Genomic DNA, 19,822 nt, shown 5'->3' with positions numbered 1-19,822 from the left:
AGCCATGAGTTAGATGTTAATTATGATAGTATAGCACATGGTCTTCAAGGCTGTCTTTCTGACCATCTGATACCTAAAAGTGCTAAATCAGAATACAGTAACTACTACACCTGGCATGCCAATTATCCATGTCCAAGACAATGAAGACATGTGTGATACAGTCGAAAGCTCTGGGAAAAAACACTGGTAAGTGGACCATGAGTTGGGTTTGTTTCGCCTATAGCAATCTTTGTTTTTAGCATTTGTTCAAACTTTAACATCCAGAACCACATTAGATATACTGGTGACATTAAAGCATGAAAGAAAACACAATCTGCATACCAGCACCTGTAAAGCTCACTAATTAACAGGTTACATCTTGTTTATGTCTTACATTCAAACAAAATGGTATTTATGCCAAGCTAAGCTAACTGGCTGCTGGTTGTAGCTTCATATGTAGTGTGCAGACATGAGAGTGGGATCAATTTTTTCATTTAACTCTTGGAAAAAGCGAATGAGCGAATTCCCCAAAATGTTTATTTCTTTAACCAAAATAACAGAAAAGCATCATGTTTCATATTTTCCCTCTATGAGAAAATACCTGCCTGGTTACATGAACAAAAAATGCCTGGAAGGAAAAGTGGGGTTATTTTTTCAGTGTTCTGGAGAAGAGTCGGGTAGTTAAAGGACAAGCAGCTGTCGTAAACAATTTAGAAAGTGGACATTTTATGATAGCTCCAAGTTTGGGCACTATGACTTGCGCTGGCACTTTAAAGAAAAGAAAAAAAAGTCCAAGCCCACATAGAGAACACATTTTTATCATCTACTATTTTGCCTTTACTTAGCACAGGGCTGGATTACAATAAGCACAAAATCACTCATTATTTCTGAAAACATCAATTTCTCAGTCCCTGAGCAATTGTGTTCTAACAATTTAAGCCACTTGAAAGCCGAACGTGTCGCATGCTGGATTTCCCAAGTTGGAAACACAACCTCACAAGCTCCATTTGAAGGCAGCTTTTGGCTCTTGGTTCAATCCATCTCAGGATTTCCCTGCTGTATACACTCAAAAAGTATAGGACCCTGGTGAATAGTAAATTCAATGCAGCAGATGAGATTGCCTCTTCACATGCAGGGAAATTAATCTCAGTTGCAGTCTCTTGGACAGACTAACCTTATTATGAATGAAGTAATGATTGGTAGCTACAATTGTATTGTTGATCACAGTTCTTCATTTCTGAATGGAGGATGTGAAAGGGGCTTTAATATATGGTGACAATTTAATGGAAGTGTGTTTTTTGTATGTGCTGTAGTTTGTGTTGTTTAGATGTTTAATATGTTTGACGTCTGACTGTAAGGAGATTGTAAATCCACAATCTTTCCCTAAATGTAGCAAGGAGATATTTTCTAAAGGAATTATGTGCTCAATATTACAGCAATATGTAATGATAAAGAGGAAAGGGAAAGTTCATGGGCTCATGTTATGATTTTTATGATTCTTTATTACTTATCTACTGTCACTATATTGGATGTTGATTTTAAACAGTTTCAAAGCTCCAAAACCTGATGTGAACGTATGTAAAAATGCTCGCTGAAAGTCAAAAGTTAAGGCTTCATCCTGCTCTGAATGCTGCGGTTGGGTTAGGGTCATTTTTTGCATACTCCTAAAAATGGCTGTTCAATGGGTTGTCCATCTTGTTCACTCACTTATTGTGGATCTTTAAACTTGTACTGATGTAGAAAAATAAATTAAATCCTAGCACTGCAGTATGTAACGTTATGTAGCTTTCAGGACCAGTGGAGGTCTATCGAACAGTGTCTTTCAAGAGCTGGCCAATCAGACCAGAGTGGGCTCATCAGGTCTTAAAGAAAGAGGAATTAAAACAGCCTGTTTTCAGACAGAAACTGAACTGAGGGGCTGCATAAAGAGTTTTTTTTAACTGTAAAATCATGCAAAGATATTCCAGTAGAGCTCCAGCTTTAGAGGTCTTTGTTACCTCCAGATAAAGCCTGGCTAGCTGCTTCCCTTCGTTTCCATTCTCCTGTCTAGCTCCACATTTAACTGACAAACATGAGAGTAGTACAGTATTAATCTTTGCATCTAACTCTCAGAAACAATTCAATTTAGCAGCCTATTTCCCAAAATCAAACTATTCCTTTAACATGAGCAGCATTGTGTGGCAGTTAAAGAGAACAAAAAACTGTACCTGTAGAAAGAATAGCAGTACTTGCTTGCTCTTATTACTACGTGATCTCTGTGAACCACATTGCAAAAACATGACAGCAATTATACTGTCACCATAATATATAAAGTATAAGATGTCCACATTAAGTACAAGCACTTATTAAAAAATAATGGCCTAGCCAGAGGAAGAGTAAAAGATCAGAGGGAGCTGAAAATCCAATTAATCATATTTCATGAAGCAGATAAACAATGGGGAAAAGTTTAAAATTCTTGTTTTATTGTGACATTTTACTGTATATTAAAGGGCTATTGCTTAAAATGATTAAATTAAGATATGATTTTGTGTTAGGTACAGTTAGAGCTATAATTATATCAGTTTAATACAGCCCTGCAATAAATAAAACCTCGGTTGAGGTGTTGATTAAACTTCACGGTCACTTTGGAAGCTGTAGATGATTCATTGTTTTAAGGTAGACTAAGAAGTGTTTCTAATATTTTATCTGAGGTCAACAACATATAACATTATGTAAACATCATCAGTATGACAAACAGCCTTTAAAGTCAATTATACCAAATAACCTGGAACTAAGTATTCTAGTAATGTTGATACTGTCCATTTTTTACTTCCTTTTCCTTTCTTTTTGGCCATGTTTGTTTAAATATATATATATATTAAATATTGTGTAAACTTGAACGACAGAATTCATGTAGTTTATTATATTCAAACAAGCTTTACGTATGCAGCTGTTGTGGAAATGAGGGAGCTGAAATCTTAAGTATGTGTTGTGTAAAGGCTGTAAAACCAAATCTGACTTGGTGTATATTTGAGTTCACTGTAACTTTAAAAAAAGAGGAGCCACTCACCCTCTTACGCAAGTTGTAAGTGAGCAGCAGATTTCTTGAGAAGTGGTTGGAGAAGGCCGTGTAAAACTCCAGCACCTTCTGCAGGGCATCGCGTTTGATGACGTGGAGGTCACAGTAGGTCAGGGCTCGGACGTTGGCGCAGGCTTGAGCCAGAGTCACTTCTTTCCAGAAAACATCTCCAAATACATCTCCCTTACCTGCGGAAGGAGGGCAGAAAGTCTGTGTTTACTTCTGAGATGTTATTCTAAAAGTTTGCCTGGCATGGTAAAAGAAAGTTAATCCGGTAACAATCTCTAAGTAAGTAGTTAGTTGTAATTAACAGCTTTATTAATCAATAAATCATTTACTGCTTCCATAATCAGTCAAATGTCTTTTCCAGATCAAATGTAGTGAGTTGGTTTGCAGGTGTTAATCCTTTCTAATTGGTGATAATGCAATTTTAAATAATGCTAATCTATTAAATGTAATTTGTGATGCTATGCGGTCTCTCAATATAAACCATAACAAAAGACATTTGATTTCATTTGATTGTCTTGAAGTAGCATGGGATCATGGGAGGTGTTGTCTTCAATGTTAAACAACCATCATTGCCATCACTGTAGTCATTGTAGCTTCTCCTTGTTAGGATTCCTTCAGTGTTGATTACTCAGGAGGCTTCTATTAACTGAATTATCTGCAGAGGTTTCCTTCTTACCAGATCCGGTGATTAAATCCGGTAAAAACACTGAATGAAGCATCCGACACTGTTCAGTGGACAAGGACATCCAGGAGAGTTTGCTCAGCTTGTTTCTCTGATAATTTAAGACCTAGACATGCGATGACTAAAATCTTTTGTCTGGTTAGAAGATATACTTAAAAATGACCATGGTCTAAAGAGTGTTTCATATAAATGTTGCTTAAAACTAAACTGGATAAAAGATACATTTATTACAGCTTCTGGCAGACAATCACGATGCAGACTCATGCACAAAGGGGATATGACGCCGTTGAAACAGACTAATACCTTGATTCAAATTATGGATTACGTTGGGTTTGAACATTGTTGGAAATATTTAGGATAATGTGGTTTGACACCCCAACAAAATATCATACAACCTATGCCTTGTCATTTTAATACATTTTAAGGTGAAAAGTTACATATTATAGCTTTAATAGATATTCAGGGCTTTCTCACTGTCTAATAAGCCCTCATGTCTGTGGTTAAGTGATTTATTAAAGCATATGTCCACATTTTTCAAGTCTTTGTTAAAGTCACATGCCCCTATGTAAATTGAAAGAGATATTGGTTCCTCCTGTCCATGTTGGAAAACCCATTTCAATGTCAGTGATGGGGAACAACATCCACAATCCTCTTTCTGTCTAAAAATGCACTCAGACATTCAGTCAAAGCCAAAACATTTTATGTTATACTAGAAGTTTTCTAGTAAAAGGCTGTATCTTTAGAAGATTCCCACTTTAGCTCTGCAGCTTCATATTAACTTCAGCTGAACTCTTGAAGTTATTTTTAACTGTAGATTTTGTACCCCATCAATCTGAGAGGAGATCTCTTCACTGCCAGTATGGACAAGAGTAACAAAAAAATGGTCTGGAAAACCTTGAAAATCCTTTTACCACTAATAGAACCAGTAGTTACACTGTATAAACACTTTTGCAAAAGATGTGCTATTAAACGATGATCCTAATTCTATATCAGCCATATAATTACTTGATTTTGCCCCACATACCGTCAAGTAATAATACATTCTGAGGTGTTCAATATATAATTAATGAGACACTAAACATATTTATCTGTCCAAATCCTTCATTTTCTGTATCAGGGCACCGCAGAGTGAAATATCAGAGTTAAAAGATAACAGCTAAATATAGGTTGCACATTGAATGGTGTTTAACCTGTTGACCGGGACAATATTTGCACTGTTTTTATAGACACTTGACACGTGGTATAAAAAAGTCTGTAGCACATTAGATAATTTAAGTATTTGTAAGCCCTCAACATACTGTCACTTGTACAGCACAGTAAGAGCTAACCACACCAGTGAGTCATGGAGGGTGCTACTTGAAGTCTGAAAGACTCAACATGGCCATAAAACAACATAAAACCACTAAGTATATTATGATCCAACACAATTAACATCTAAATCAACAGCTCCTCATACACGATGACTGCAGAACAAATTCAAGAATCTGATTTAATGTGTCTGAAATGTGACTGATTACTTCTATGAACCGCTTGATCACAACCTGAATAAAATGCAGCCCACGACAGAAAAAAATTAAGCATTCAAGTTGCAAAAAGAATTAATAACCCTTTGGCTGACACATAGATGAGTTACAGTGATAAATAAGATTTAGAGCTGATGCTTTACGTTTTATTTTACAGGTTGTTTCTTTTCCACCGTGCCATTAGGATGTTTACGAGTGATGTTAATGTGATTCATAACAGTAACTTGTTTCTCACTTGGGGCTCCTTTACAGTCTTCGTTTTGGTCAATGGTATCAGCTTGACAGTATATTGCTTTTTGGATGAGGGAAGTTATTGATGAAAAACAGCCAAGATGGTTTCTCTGGGGTTGCCAGAGTATCCATTATACAATCAATTATTTGGCAAAATAATGGATGAAGTTTTAAAAAGCAAATACTCTTCTGGGATTTAAGTGAATTAGCATTTACGATAAAGCTCCTCTCTTTTGTATCTTGATAAAGTAGATAGAGATAAGTACGGTAGGCTAATTTCTTCAACAACATTAAGGTGTGATGGAAGAGCGAACGGGCAAATTAGTGACACTTTTTCCACAAATAGATGAGATGCCAGGTATGGCCAGATCACCCACATTCATATGTTAAATAGCTTTTGTCTTTATTTATCACAATTATTGATCCTGACCTTTTGCACACTAAGCTTGTTACTGTCTGTGCACCACTTGCTTGACATTCTCCTCAAATGGAAAAACACTTCATTTAAGTCACACAAATGTTGAGAACACCACTCAAGGCTCATCCAGAGAGTTTTATAATAAGACTTTTTAATATAATCGGGGAGCTTATTGTAATGTGTGTGTGCTATTTTGTGTGTATTTTAAAAAATGTAATTGTTTATTTGTGTTTAAAAAAACTCAAACAATATAAAAATGTAGTAATTTTGTACGTGCAGGATTGTGTTTGCTTAATACTGATGTATGAGGGGTTTACTTAGAGACCACAGTTAAAAAATATGTGAGCCGTCCTGAAGAGGATTTGCAGTTTTCTTAAGATCGAAACTAAGATCAAGTTGGCCGGAGCGTATTGAAAATCTTTCTGAGAGGATCGTGTGTCTGTGTTCAAATCCCGAGTTCATGACTCAGCAGACAGCGATCCCCAAAGGGCTCAGCTTTCACTGCAGTCAGAAACATTTTAGAAAGTGCTGCTGAACAGACATGAAAAAAGGGGGATTTAAAATAAGTCCTCTAACAAACAAAATGTTGTACTATGATGCAAAAATATTTTCTTACAACAGTGCCCGCAGCAAGTTTCTCTGAAGAGCCTGTCTGCTGTCGTCAATGCCCGGTCTTTTGGTGTTGATGTGACTCTCAGATGATAAATTCAGTTAGGGGCAAAATAGCAGCAAATCTGCATCCTGTATTTTTGGTTCCAGTTGTATTTTAAAAGAGACCAACTATATATATATATATATACAAACAAACCATAAATTTATATTCTGAAAAAATAGGGCAGATCTGGGTCAGGTCCTTTGGCAGTCAGTAGATGAGAAGCCTTGACTGCCTCTTTCATCAAATACGGTGATTAATTCCATTATGTATTATATCAATCTTCTGATTAGATATGATATGAAACAATTAGTTCATTAGCCAATGCTAATAGCTGATCAACAGAAAAGTAATCGTCAGTTATTCTAATAATAGAAATAATCATTTCAGTTATTTTTCAAGCAAAAATTGTGAACAAAATTGTCTATTTTCACCTTGTCAAATACAAACATTTGTTGATTTTCTTCGTCTGCATGATTGGAAACAGAATATCTTTGGGTATGTAACCAGTATGGCAAAACACTTTTATGTGTCAGGAATATTTACAAAGATTAAGTCCTTAAAGTGAAACACATTAAATCAAAAGCACATAGTGACTTTTACTCTAAACTCTTAACATGTTTAGAGAGAAAAACAACACCACATGAAAGTGCTCAACTCACCTAAAATTGCCACCACCTCGTCATCCTGAATAACCTCCAGCGATCCAGACACCACAAAACAGAGGCTGTCCACACTTTCACCAGCGTGGTAGATGAGATCGCCAGGTGCACAGTGGATGGTCTGAAACTCCATGGCCAACGCTCTGAGACACCCGTCGCTCGCCAGCCGGAAAGCTGGATGCTCTTTAAAAACCTTCCGGTTGAGATGAACGCAAATATCTGCTCTCATGTCCTTTGGACAAATCTGCAACACCTGGGAAAGATAAAAAGTCTGACTGATACTGAAGGACATGTTCTCTGTATTCTTGGATTTTGGGTTTTAAGGACAGGGAGAGGATTTATACTCATAATTTTACTCATCATATTACTAATAACTGACACATGGTGAGTTTTTTAAAATTATGTCTGATAATCAATATTATTAAATCTGACAAATGTAATAAATAACAAAAAATATAGGGATTTTGGTTTTCCTCCATCAAAAATGTGTTCCTTACAATGTGGTTCTGGCTTTGAAATACTTGTGGGAAAAGATCAAATCAAATTTGTTGAATAAATAAATAAAAGGTGAAACATTTTGAATCATGTCCTCAATATTTCTAAGATCTGGGTTTTAGTCCTGTGCTGGTGGACGGTCTTCAATACATGTGAACCTTATTCATCACATTCAAAGCTCGGTCAAGTGTGAACAAACAAAGAACACTCAGGGGAAAAAAGGGCAAGAAAAGTTATTATGTGGACCTTGAGCTGCGATTGTTTTGTGAAAGAACAGGAGGAGGAAACTTAATGAAAATGCAAGAGTGGTAGACCTTTATCTGTAGTCATATTTTCAGTAAAAAATATTAGGACCCGAAATGTTTGAGTGCTACTTTACATTTGGTAATCCTATTATTGTAAATCCAGGATATATATATATATAGGTGCTTGTTGTACTGTGTATGATTCTATTTTTCAGACTGGATTAAATACAGTATGTCCACTGTGATCTATGTTTCATGTTGGAGTTTCACATGAAGGTCACATGGAAGCTGCGACCGCTTCAGAGTCCAGCTGCCTCTCTGCTGAGTGTCACTGAGTAGCAGCATGTTGTTCAAGTACACCTAATCAACAGGATGCCAGGCCGTCGCATGGGTCTGCCTTTAAAACAAATCTCTTTGAAGATGAATGTCAAGCAGAGAGGGATTATGTGCCATTTTTAGACCCTTTAGTGTGGCCTTAAGCCAAACAAATAAATGATATACAGTAATTGATTATTATAAGATTACCACCTGGAGAGAACACAATAAGTAGCACAGTTTGATCACTTAATGGAGAAATACTTGCCTAGTTAGACATTATATTTCTAATTGAAGGTGATAAAATAAAACTATTTCCATGATTGGATTTTGGAAAGGTAGATTCAAACCCACTAGTGATACAATGTGGCTTTAAAATCAGCCAGACCATCAGTTGAATGTATCTGCTTTCATGCATGATTTCCACTTCCACTGCAATCAATTTAGCATCATTTGAATTCAGTAGCTGCCATCACTGTATGCTTTTCAAAACAATCACCACATTACTTTTACAAAACAAGTTGACAATGAAAACACTGAGCTGGAAACAAATGAAGCAGTTTTACAGTGGCACATTAGAGGAATCGTTTAGGAAAAAATATGCTTGTTTGCCGAGAAGATAGATAAAAAAAAAAGTATAAAAAGTCAAAGTGAAGATAAACATTAATACTGTAGAAACATTTTAAAGCATTTACTAACTTTTGGACAATGCAGCCTACAGATTTGCGTACCTTTTCAGTGTCTATACCCCGTGACATGGACCAGGTTGATGCAATGTAGTCCATGACCCTTTCGCTCAAGCCCTTGGGCACCTGGTAGAGCTTGAGGAAGTCCCGGACGCTGTTCAGCATCTCATGATAACGGTTCGTGTTGGCGTACATCTGCTGGAAGATCGTCGTTACGTTACCAAAGATGGTGGCATAAAGAAGGGCTGTGGAAAGATGGAGAAGAGGAAAAGCTGTTGGTCTTGAAGATAAATTACCACTACATGTACTGTATAATTACAAAATATTTTAAAAGTTTTATTTGGTGGTTGGGTGTGTTGACATCATATAGAAAGACATTTAAAGGGACCGAAAGATGCAAATAATGTGTGACTTTGAAATCCTGATCTGTATTCACTTCTCAGCTCATCACGTGGATCAGTAGGTTTTGAAATATTTATTAAAGGCGTATTAAAGCAAGAGCACAATGTTGTAGGAGGATTTAACATGAACATAAATTGTACTTATAAGGACATGAAGAAAAATTCAGGAGAAAAAAAAAGAGCACAAAATGATGACTTGACAGGACAATTGACAATTTTTATGAGGACACACATTTTCCCAAGGCTGGGTCTTAAAAAAAATCCATAATTTCAGTTTGAAAGGACATTAATCTCCAAAGCAAGGCCACATAATTCTCTGTTAGAGTTTCGAATTAACTGTGAAAAACTGTCTTTAGAAGCACATGGAAATATTTTGGAATTTTGAGACACAAAACTCTCTAGAAATGGACTCTCAAGGACATAAGGATCTATAATACGAACGGGTTTAAATAGACAAGCAAATATCAGAATCTGTGTTTGAAAGTACATACAGTACCAATCATAATTTTGGAAACACCTTCCCATTCACTCGAATGAGAAAGCGTGTCCGAGCTTTTGACTAGTACAGTACATCTGTATTAACAGAGACATAAGAATCATCTCTAAGACTTGGTTTATTAGGACATAAAAATATCCAAGACCAGAATTTAAAAGGAAACACATTTTTTTAAGCTGAATTTACATGAACACTAAAATCTCCACATGAGGGTTTACAAGGACATAAGACCATAAAACAACATCACATGATTTAATATATTATAACTTAATACTGTTTAATGGAGTGAGCACTGATCAACCACGTGGGAAATTAACAATCACTACTCCTCATTCCCTCCAAATGTAATCAGCAAAACCTTAAGCAAAAGGGAAAAAAGCCAAATAACTACAAGTACAGCTCCGTAGTGAGTATGAGTGTGTCTAATCATCCATCCACATGTAGTTTCAACCATATTATGATAGAGGAATTATATAGAAAATAAAAAGACAGCATATAGCAGTGCATCTCGGAGGTGGATGGTTTGTTGAACTGGTGTAACAGCTGGCGTGTGTGTGGATCAAAGCTATAAGATGCCTGCTCAGTGTGTGTAGTGTTCTCCTGGCAATCGAGCCCTAATTAGCCCTGGGACAAGGGACGGAGAGGAAACATGCCAGCCACATATTTCAATTATCCTCAGATGATGACAGTAACCTGTGCATGTGTTTGTGTATCATGTTTGTTTGGGGATTTTTTTTATGATGCACAATCAAAGTGTTGGGATATTGCACGGGGAATAATACTAATTAAAAAAAAAGGGCGAGGATAACTGCAACTTTCATCTTTTCATCACTAACGCTTAATGGTACTGCAGTGTTATTAAGCGTTACAGTGTACGGCTGTTATTTTTATCACCTAATGTGTTTTTATTTGTAACATATTCTCAGCACTGCACATTTTGTAGGCATCAAAGAAAGATCAGAAAGCTGACGGGTCAAGAAAGGGTTTTTTTTTTTTTTTTTAAAAAGGTCTGAGCCGACTGAATCTAAGATGTTTTGACAGTCGTCTCTTTTCGATGGCTACCTCGAGCTTGAGCACAGATGGCAACTCTCAATTCTCTGATAAGCAAAAAAATGCTGTAACAAAGGAAACTCAATCAGTCCCTGTGGAAAACGGAGCTTCATCTAGTCCCCGACATCACTCTTTACTTGCTGACGTACACAACTTTGTCGCAGCGTTGCTCAGCATACAACAGCTGGTTTGTTTGAAGGTAGTTAAAAGACAGTTGTCAGAAACTCGAGCCCCAGGCCAACAGTTGCTATAGAAACAAGACATATGCATGGTACCACCCCCCCCCAACAACTCCCTTCCCCATGCCACCCCCCCCCCCCCCACACACACTCCCAGTCCCTCGTCACACTGTGATCTTCTACTGCCAGCACCGATCCAGTGATGATGGTAAAAATAGAACAGTATCAGGGCATCCATATTTCATAGAGAACAGCCACGAACTACAGTAGATTGCATCTACAACTGAATCCTCCCGAGACTGTCTGGCTTTTAAAATGATTTGTATCTCACAACAAAAAAATGTAAAACAGAGACAAGTGTGCAGATGAGTTTTTTCCGATTCTCCTGAGGTTGTATTCATAAAACTGAACAGCCAAAAGGTAGAGAGAGAGAGAGAGAGAGTGAGGGGATAATCATACTCTCGTCTCAGGGTTCAGACTGTGGCTGCTGAAAAAAGTACAACAGAGGTGAGGAGTGATTGCAGAGGGAGAGAGGGATCGGAGGGGGTGCTATGGTAAATTGATGCGGCGGTGTCAGTTATTGCTCCGAGGTGTTGCTCTTCATGTGCAGTCACACATAATGACACCGCGTGGCATACTGTATTATGAGCCACACAACAAGCAGATATATAAATAAAATATAAATGTTTCAAACTGAGATGTGAAAAGAAGGACATGCTGTGAAAATGTGCTTCCTTCTTAGCAGATTATTGTTAGTTAGTTAGTGAGCTTTCTTAACAAAATAACAAATCCAGTCAATGTTAATTAGGTCGACAGTTCTGTGTGTTGGTAAACCAGAAGAGGTGACATAAATAGATATTATTCATACTATTAAAGCGAAACTTCACAGCTGTGAATATGATGATTTCTTGAAACTAGGGCACCTATGTAGAAGAAACATGCTGGGTTTTTTTTAAAAATTTGCGTTTCATGACCAGAGAAAACTGAGAAAAAGGCTGTAGATTTCTCATACCACTCTTAAATCCTACAATATGTGTTTCACATATCCAATCCACTACTGTAACAAGTACATTTCCAGCAGCCGGTTAGCAGAGGTAAAGTTAGTGAGCAGTTTTATATCTCTTTATTGAGGCTTACTTTGATGATGTTTTTTCTGAGTTTATCGTACCAGTGTGTGAGAATCATAAAACTAATGGTGCACAGCAGTCAGGTTTGTGGATCATTGCAAACTTACTGACACATAAGCCAGAATGCTAGCAGAGCTGCTGGTGGACAGTCAATAAACCTCCCAGAGTGCCGTCTCCATCTCAGCTTAGTTTGGGAAACAATTGATCAGATGAAAGTGTGAAAAACTGCAACCAAACAGTGTTTTTTTTTTGATCATTTTGGACAAAAAGGAACTGGACACTGGATCGTGCTCAAAGCTGGATGTAGCCATAAGTTACAGGTTACAAGTTCAAGTCTGAAAACAGTTAAACAAGTCAGATTTACCAAAGCATCGCTAGCTTGTCTGATTCCACAGCACTATATGCAGCCTCATAATTCATAATAGTAGTGCCACATCTCTGCTCTGACATTATTTTATAAAGCTTATTGTTGTGTTGGAGTCGGCTTTTCTGCCCACAATATTCAGCCAAATATCATGAAGCTAACATGGTAGGCGGAGTGTTTTTGGAGACCCACATTTAACCCTGAAGGCCTGTAATTCCTCTGTGCCTCCAATTATGCCGCTTTGCACATTTTAATGACATTACATTTAAATTATATTTTCCTTTTTAATTTTTTTCAGATGTTGACATATTTGATTGCCATTTTGTTTAGATTCATCACTACACATTACCCACTTAAAACTGTCAGTAAGCCCAAACTCTTGTTAGAAATGCTCCACTAAACTCTCTGTGTGATCTCTGAGGAGTATCCTTCTTATTCGTTGTTTCAGCTGTGTTTTGTTTTCATGAGGCATTTCAGAAATACTGAGAACTTCAGTGTGATGCATCACGCTCCAGTAAATCTTAATAATTCAGCACAATATCACACAGCAGACTGAGGTAATGAGTCCAATGAAGGCAAGAACAGCAGCTCCTTCTGTACCGCATGACACTGTATTAAAGTAGACTGTCTGCCGTTAACAGGGGTGAAAAAGAAACTGACAGACTGACAAATGTTACAGAGACGTTTTTTAAAAAGCAATTTTAAAAACTTACTTTTTGACATTGTATGAATGTGCTATACATTCACACAGCATACTGTATCAATGTTAGTTTATTTCAGTTTTACTAGCCGTGATTCTTTGAAAGGATTGAAAACATCATCTTCCTTCACCAGAGCCAGAAAAACTGTGACAGAAAAATCATCAAATCGCTGCAAGTCGATGTAGACAAAAATAAATCAGCATATTTCCTCAATTAATATGATGAAAGTTACGTTGACCTCTACCTTTAACAACCGCTACTGCTAAGTGCTCCTGTGTGAGACGAATTAATGAAGTGAAAACAAAAATATTCAGTCTGATTATCAGGCTGGATGCAGCTTTGTGAGAGACATTTCATGCTGGAAAATTGATGTTTCCTTTTTATTTTCATTTCAAAAGTTGAAAAAATATTGAACATTTTGAAATTTACAAAAAAGTAAAGGCTGTCAGATGATAAATTAACTCTGAAACATTAATTACACATTCTCTCATCAATCTCATAATTAAAATCAAATAACCTCACATAACCTCATCTCATCTAATCTCATCTATCAATTATATTTACATATCATATATCCTGGCATGAGAATGTGAATAAATGTATGTAAATATTATTGTATTCTAAAATTTTCCCAAGTGTTCCCAGAAATACACACTCAGACCCCACTCTGCTTTGAAGCTGAGTGGGGTTTCTCACATGTGATTTTATGTTAAAGGAATCTACAGAAGAGTTGGTAGAAAGCTGTGAATATGCTTAGTTTAAATAAAAGTGCAGTCAGCGATTGTGACATTAGAAATTATTCAACCAGAGCAGCATATTCAAAATTACAAGGGAGGTGGAATATATTGCTCAGCTAATCATCTGTAGAGGTCTATTTTCTGAACAGCGATGGCTCTATCTATAATTCATTTATCCACCTACCTCAGTGGATTGTGGCTTTAAAGAGCGTATTCACACTTCTCATGTATCATGTATCTGCTACATTAGAGAGAAGATAAAACGCCTCCACTCACATCCAATCATCATCATGGCCACGGCAAAGATTTTCTCTCCGTCTGTGGTCGGGGCAATGTTTCCAAAGCCGATACTCGTCAGGCTGGTCATGGTGAAGTACAAGGAAGTGATGTAGACAGAGTCCTTGTTAGGGCCGCCCTCCCACTTCCCTGAGCCACTGGCATTGAAGCGGTACGGCGTGCCCACCGTCTCAGCCAGGATGTAGAGCCAGCTGTCCATGCGCACGATGTTGGTTTCTTCATCGATAACCTCGTAATCACCGATGCTGTACCTGGAATGTGAAAAGGCAGCAATAGAGAGGAATGTATTAAACACTCGATTGGCTATTTACATTTCAAACCCTTGAATTAGCTTTTCTTGGATGAAATCTGAGAGATGAGAAAGAAAAGCCCTGAGAATAAACAGGGGAATCCAACGAAGGGACATCTATCATAGTTTGTGGCTGAAACAAATGTGGAAGTACCTTAAAGTGCAGTGCCAGCAAAGACTGCTAGATGCTGGCTTCAATAAATCCCTGGCTCCAATTGACTCCCATTCAAAAAGTATTAATTTCTCTTTGGAAATACTAGGTTAATCATTCTTTTAAAAGAATCATTGAGGTCTCAATCACAAAATTCAGACCATCTATTAAGTGTGCTGGTGGTTATTTTGGAAGATATCTCTCCGTTAAGAAGATCTGAAGATTTCCAGTAGCTTTGATGTCTGCTGTGTGGGTGCTGAATGGCAGCTGTGATGGACAGTTGGCTCACCCGCTGCTCTGCCAGCGGCTCCAGGACTCACACTAACTTGGACTACTGTGGCAATTTTCAGTAATTTTGATGTTACTTCAATATGATACCTGCCCTGTTAGCACAATTTAACTAAAGTAGCTAACTTTAGCTAAAGTGTGCACAGTAAGATAGCAGCTCCAAACATTCATATACAGTCTATGAGTCTGACAATGCAGCAAACAGTGTTTACAGTCTGTCTATTTTTGGGATTTCAAACAACATTTCAAAAGAAATACTTTTACATCTTTTGTGCATTTCCTTTTCAATGTTCAGCATATGGTGCATTTCTCTCTCCCCCTCTTTTTAGACTTGTTTCATTCCTTTTCAGAGGTAAACCTAGACAGGATTTGACAACAGAAAGGCTGCTGTTGTTGTGAACGGACATGGCCATTAGTTGCTGTCATCTGAGTTGATGCTGGTTTAACTTTCTTTTCTTTTTTTTCCAACTTGCTGCCACAGCTTGTCATGTAACCATGGCAACCACAGAAACCACACAGAGGGGAAATCATACAGGAGCTATTTTTACTGGGACCTGAGTTGGCTGGGTTTGGAGCAAAATCAGCTTCAAAGTTTAATCATAGTTATTATCATTATCAAACTGTGTGTTATTTGAAATCTTATAGACGAAAATCATGTTATGTTTGATGATGAATATGTTATGCACGATGATGTGTAAAAGCTGTTAGTTTGTGCAGCTGGAGATGAATAATAATAAATAATTTAACCAAAAAGGAGATCTGCAAAGGACAAATCGGAATATTGGTGTAAACACATTTTCCCTATGTATGCAGGACATTAGCCTACTGTAAGTTTTCATGTTGGCATGCTGTCTGTCTGATCCATCTGTGTGTGAGTGTTGATGTTCTCATAAACATAGAAAAAAATCACATGATGGAAACTTAATGCTTCCACCACACTTTGCCCCTGTAGAGTAGATGATCTGATTAGACTTTGGAGGCCCGTGCTCCATAAATTTGCATTTTAATGAGGAAAAACAAATTCTCTTGGCACCACTCTGACTCTTTCCAGCTTTAAGGTAGAAAAAAACATATTGTTTTAATGTGTGAAAACAAGTATGTTGACAAGAAAATAACAGTTAATGAATGCATTAATTAGCTTTAATCAATCACCTCATTAATAATTGGCTGGACTCATAATGTGTGTGTAATATACAGTATATGTGCTAGTATGGTAACTCCAGCTTTAAATTTCTCTGTTTTTATTCACTTTTCGACAATTTTGTGAATGAAATCCTGATCCTGAAATATGTGTACTGTATGTAATAAGTTACACTGTAAGATGTATGACAGATGTGTGACAGTCATGACTGTGAACATACCAAATGCAGGCCAGCCAGTGAGCAGCCAGTCCAAAAACACACACCAGCAGGACTAGCACAGCCGCTCCGTACTCGATGTAGTGATCCAGTTTACGGGCAACCCGACCCAAACGGAGGAGGCGAACAACCTTGAGTGAACTGAAGAGACTGCTGATCCCCTAAAAGACGAATGAAAGAGGAGAGAGAGAAAAAGAAACAAAATCAGGCAAAAACAATCATTCATATCATGTTTTTAATGGTTAAAATACTTGAAGTTTTACTGTCAGTTTGTAATTAAAAGACTAAGTTATCCAACATTGAATTTTATCATCAATACCAAAATGGAACTGCTCTTTATCATCATTGATATTTATCTTATAGTCCTTGTTTTTAATTTTAAATTTTAATTCAGTTCATAGCTAATATTCTGTTTTCCTTTCTTCCTCTTGCACTACACATCTGTCTATTAATCTGTCTATCTTGTACAATACTGTCTTGACCCATGAAGGAACACAAACAACACAGCCTCTTTTAAGTGGTTAAATTAAGTTGTCATAAAAGGGTTGAAATAGCTTGTTATGTAAAGGATTAAATAAAAAAGACATCTGTTAACTATTAACTCTTTTGTAATGAATCTAATCTTCAGCAGCAGACCTCGCCTTAATGACACAGTGTGAACATAAAGTTTGATGAAGTGATGTACTCCTGGGTTTGCTCAAGGTCTGACTTCAGATATGTAAAGTATATATTTCAACTCAAAAATATGTTTTTTTTTTCGTCTTGTTCCCCCAGTTGGATGTTTGAGCTTCGCTGTGCAGAATAGGTGCAGAGTTTGACATTTGAAGCCTGTTTTGAAAGCAGGGAAGTTTCTCTGAGCTATTTGAATATCAGAGTTTAAGTTGTCTACAATCTTGATTTGAACTGAACTGAACAGAGTTTAAAGTTAAGTATCTTGATTTGGAGATTCTGAAGTGAAAAATATTTGCACATTCATAGAGTTTCTATTTTTAATTAGTCCTTTTTCAGTGGAAAAATATTTGTTTAATATTTCTTAAGACATTTCTGGAGGGGCTCTTTAAAGCATTTTTTAAAGAATTGGTATGAATGTGTATAAAGTAATGCCATGTGATGAACTCTTACAACATCTAACGGTTACATAACCAGCAGCTAAATGTCTACTCAGCTTAACGGTATATTGAAAAACCCACCCAGTGATTCAAACAGATATATACAATGCCATCAGTCTTCTTTGTGACAGTCCGTGCTGGTGGTACTCTCTCTCTCTCTCTCTGTGTGTGTGTGTGTGTGTGTTTGTTGGGTGGGATATTGATTTTACTAATGTGCTGTGGTCTGCAATGCGAGTACAACTGCAGCGCTCGCTGTTACTTGATCTGATCTGATCCACCTCAGCTCCTCTACAATCACTTTACAGAACCGAGCCCCCCAACAAAATTCAATTATCATTTCAATCATATTTTTGAGTTGTGCAGCAAACTCTGCAAAACAAAATAAAGTGAACTAAAGGAATAGTTTGATATTTTGGCCATATTTGTTGTTTTGATTTTGAGTTAGATAAGAATATCGACATCCCTCTGATGTCAGTGTCCTACTGTAAATATGGAGCTAGAGCAAGTTATTGGCGTAGTTTGAAAGACTGGAAACAGTCCGGCTAGCTAAAGTTAAAAAATACACCTACTGTACTAACAGCTTTAAAGGTCACAAATTCAAACTGGGCTTGAAAAAAACAATAATTTGTGATATTGCAGGGAGTTTTATACTAGCTATTTCTCTCTGCTAACAGTGCTTATGTTGGACTAATGGGACAAATGCAAATTTCAACTTCTGACACCCCAAATTAGCTATCCAAATGCTCAAAATCAAGAAAATATGCTTTCAAATGTGGCTAAAGAAGTGATTTATATGTTATCAGATTAAAGAATAAGGTATCAAGTAATATTCTATTTTTATTATAATGATTATTATTATTTTTAACAAATCCCATGAAAAGACCAAAACCAACAACATATTTCCCCGTCAATAGTTTTCTACTTCCCCAGCCTGTCTTAGACATTGAGCCCCTACTGAAGACATTTCCTACTGTGGACAAAGAAGAAAAAATAGACAAATATATAAATCTATACAAGTTATTTCCTCAAACAGCTGGCACAGAGGAGTAAGATATAAGACTTTAGATACACAGACAAGTATCATCAGACTTATCCTCTTGAGAGCCAGTAAATGTTTTATTGATTAACTTGTGCTGTGAACATCCATAAGAGGAGGCTGGTGTATTCAAATATGAATTTCATGAACTGCAATATCATAAAACACAGATGTAGTAATATAGAGAAGAATACGTTATAATTGTCGACAAATACTGTGCATTAATAAATGCTTTTATTGAACAATAAAGACATTATAGTGTCATATAAAACACTAAACATTAAACATTAAATGTTTAAATATTGCTTATAAATGCTAAAGGGGGACTGAAGTGTTAACCCTTTCAGTGTCTTGCTCCTGCAGACAATGTTTTTTGCTGACATCAGGACTGAATCAGCACTCATGCAGCTTTAATGAAGCTGTTCCTTTTACAAATTGTAGAACCCAATCAGATAGTTGTTATCTCCTGGCAATGAAATGTTTTAGCAAGGATAGAAAAAAAAAAAAAAAACAAGCTGCATAATCCTCAATACTCATTTCCTCTGACATTTATTTCATGCATTGATGCCTCTGCTGCTGCACTCTCATCGAGCACTACAGCTGAAACGTCGGTGCAAGAATAAATGCAAATGTGATGAGTGTGCGACTACTGTTGTCAAAGCCTGATTGAGGGCTCATGTACAATGTGTGTGCACGTGTCTATGAGCAAAATAAAAACACAAAACTGTTCATTATCATATTCTAAGCAAACTGAAGCCTACTTGAGTGACAGCTCGGTGGTTCCAATTCTTCCCATCACGTCCCATGCATGAATACAGGCAGAAGAGGAGGAAGGGGGGGCGGGGTGGGGGGGGGTGGGGCATGCAAACAGAACGGAGGGATGAAAAAGAAGAAAAACAAAAACGAGGCACAAGTAAGAGAGAAAACACTTGATCAGTAGTAAGCGATGAATAAAACACATGAGAAAATCAATATTCAATAAAGGTTCTAAATGAAAAGAAACACAACAAAACACAAATCTTATCAGTGTCCATAAAGCGTGTGCAGGATGACTGAAGCATGCATTGAAAGCTCTGTCACTTTGTGTCTGGAAGAGCTTTTTTGCTAAAACACTTGGTAGGCAACATGAAGCGGATCATTTTGTTGTCGTTTTGAGTTCTCAGTTATTAGAAAGTGAAATGACTCAATGACTGTGAGGCTCAGTGAGGCTCGAGGTGATGTACAGCTCTTTAAGATTGTCTAGAATAACTCTGACAGCCGCTTCTCATTAATGATCTTCCTTTC

The 19,822-nt window shown here is 37.0% G+C and overlaps 1 protein-coding gene across 1 annotated transcript in view; it reads right to left on the bottom strand.

Moving 5' to 3' along the window:
- kcnh1a (potassium voltage-gated channel, subfamily H (eag-related), member 1a) overlaps positions 1-19,822 on the bottom strand; it is a 39,944-nt gene that overhangs the window by 2,021 nt on the left and 18,101 nt on the right. The window contains exons 7-11 of the mRNA XM_053332577.1: positions 16,397-16,554; positions 14,287-14,558; positions 9,001-9,200; positions 7,215-7,467; positions 3,029-3,225 (exon numbers count right to left, since the gene is read on the bottom strand). Coding sequence (XP_053188552.1) covers positions 3,029-3,225; positions 7,215-7,467; positions 9,001-9,200; positions 14,287-14,558; positions 16,397-16,554 — 1,080 coding nt within the window. The remainder of the gene's footprint in view (positions 1-3,028; positions 3,226-7,214; positions 7,468-9,000; positions 9,201-14,286; positions 14,559-16,396; positions 16,555-19,822) is intronic.

This window comes from Scomber japonicus, chromosome 14, assembly GCF_027409825.1.
Source record: "Scomber japonicus isolate fScoJap1 chromosome 14, fScoJap1.pri, whole genome shotgun sequence".
Lineage (NCBI taxonomy): Eukaryota > Metazoa > Chordata > Actinopteri > Scombriformes > Scombridae > Scomber > Scomber japonicus.
Note: the sequence above shows the minus strand (reverse complement) of the source record. Positions and strands in the feature narration are given on the sequence as shown.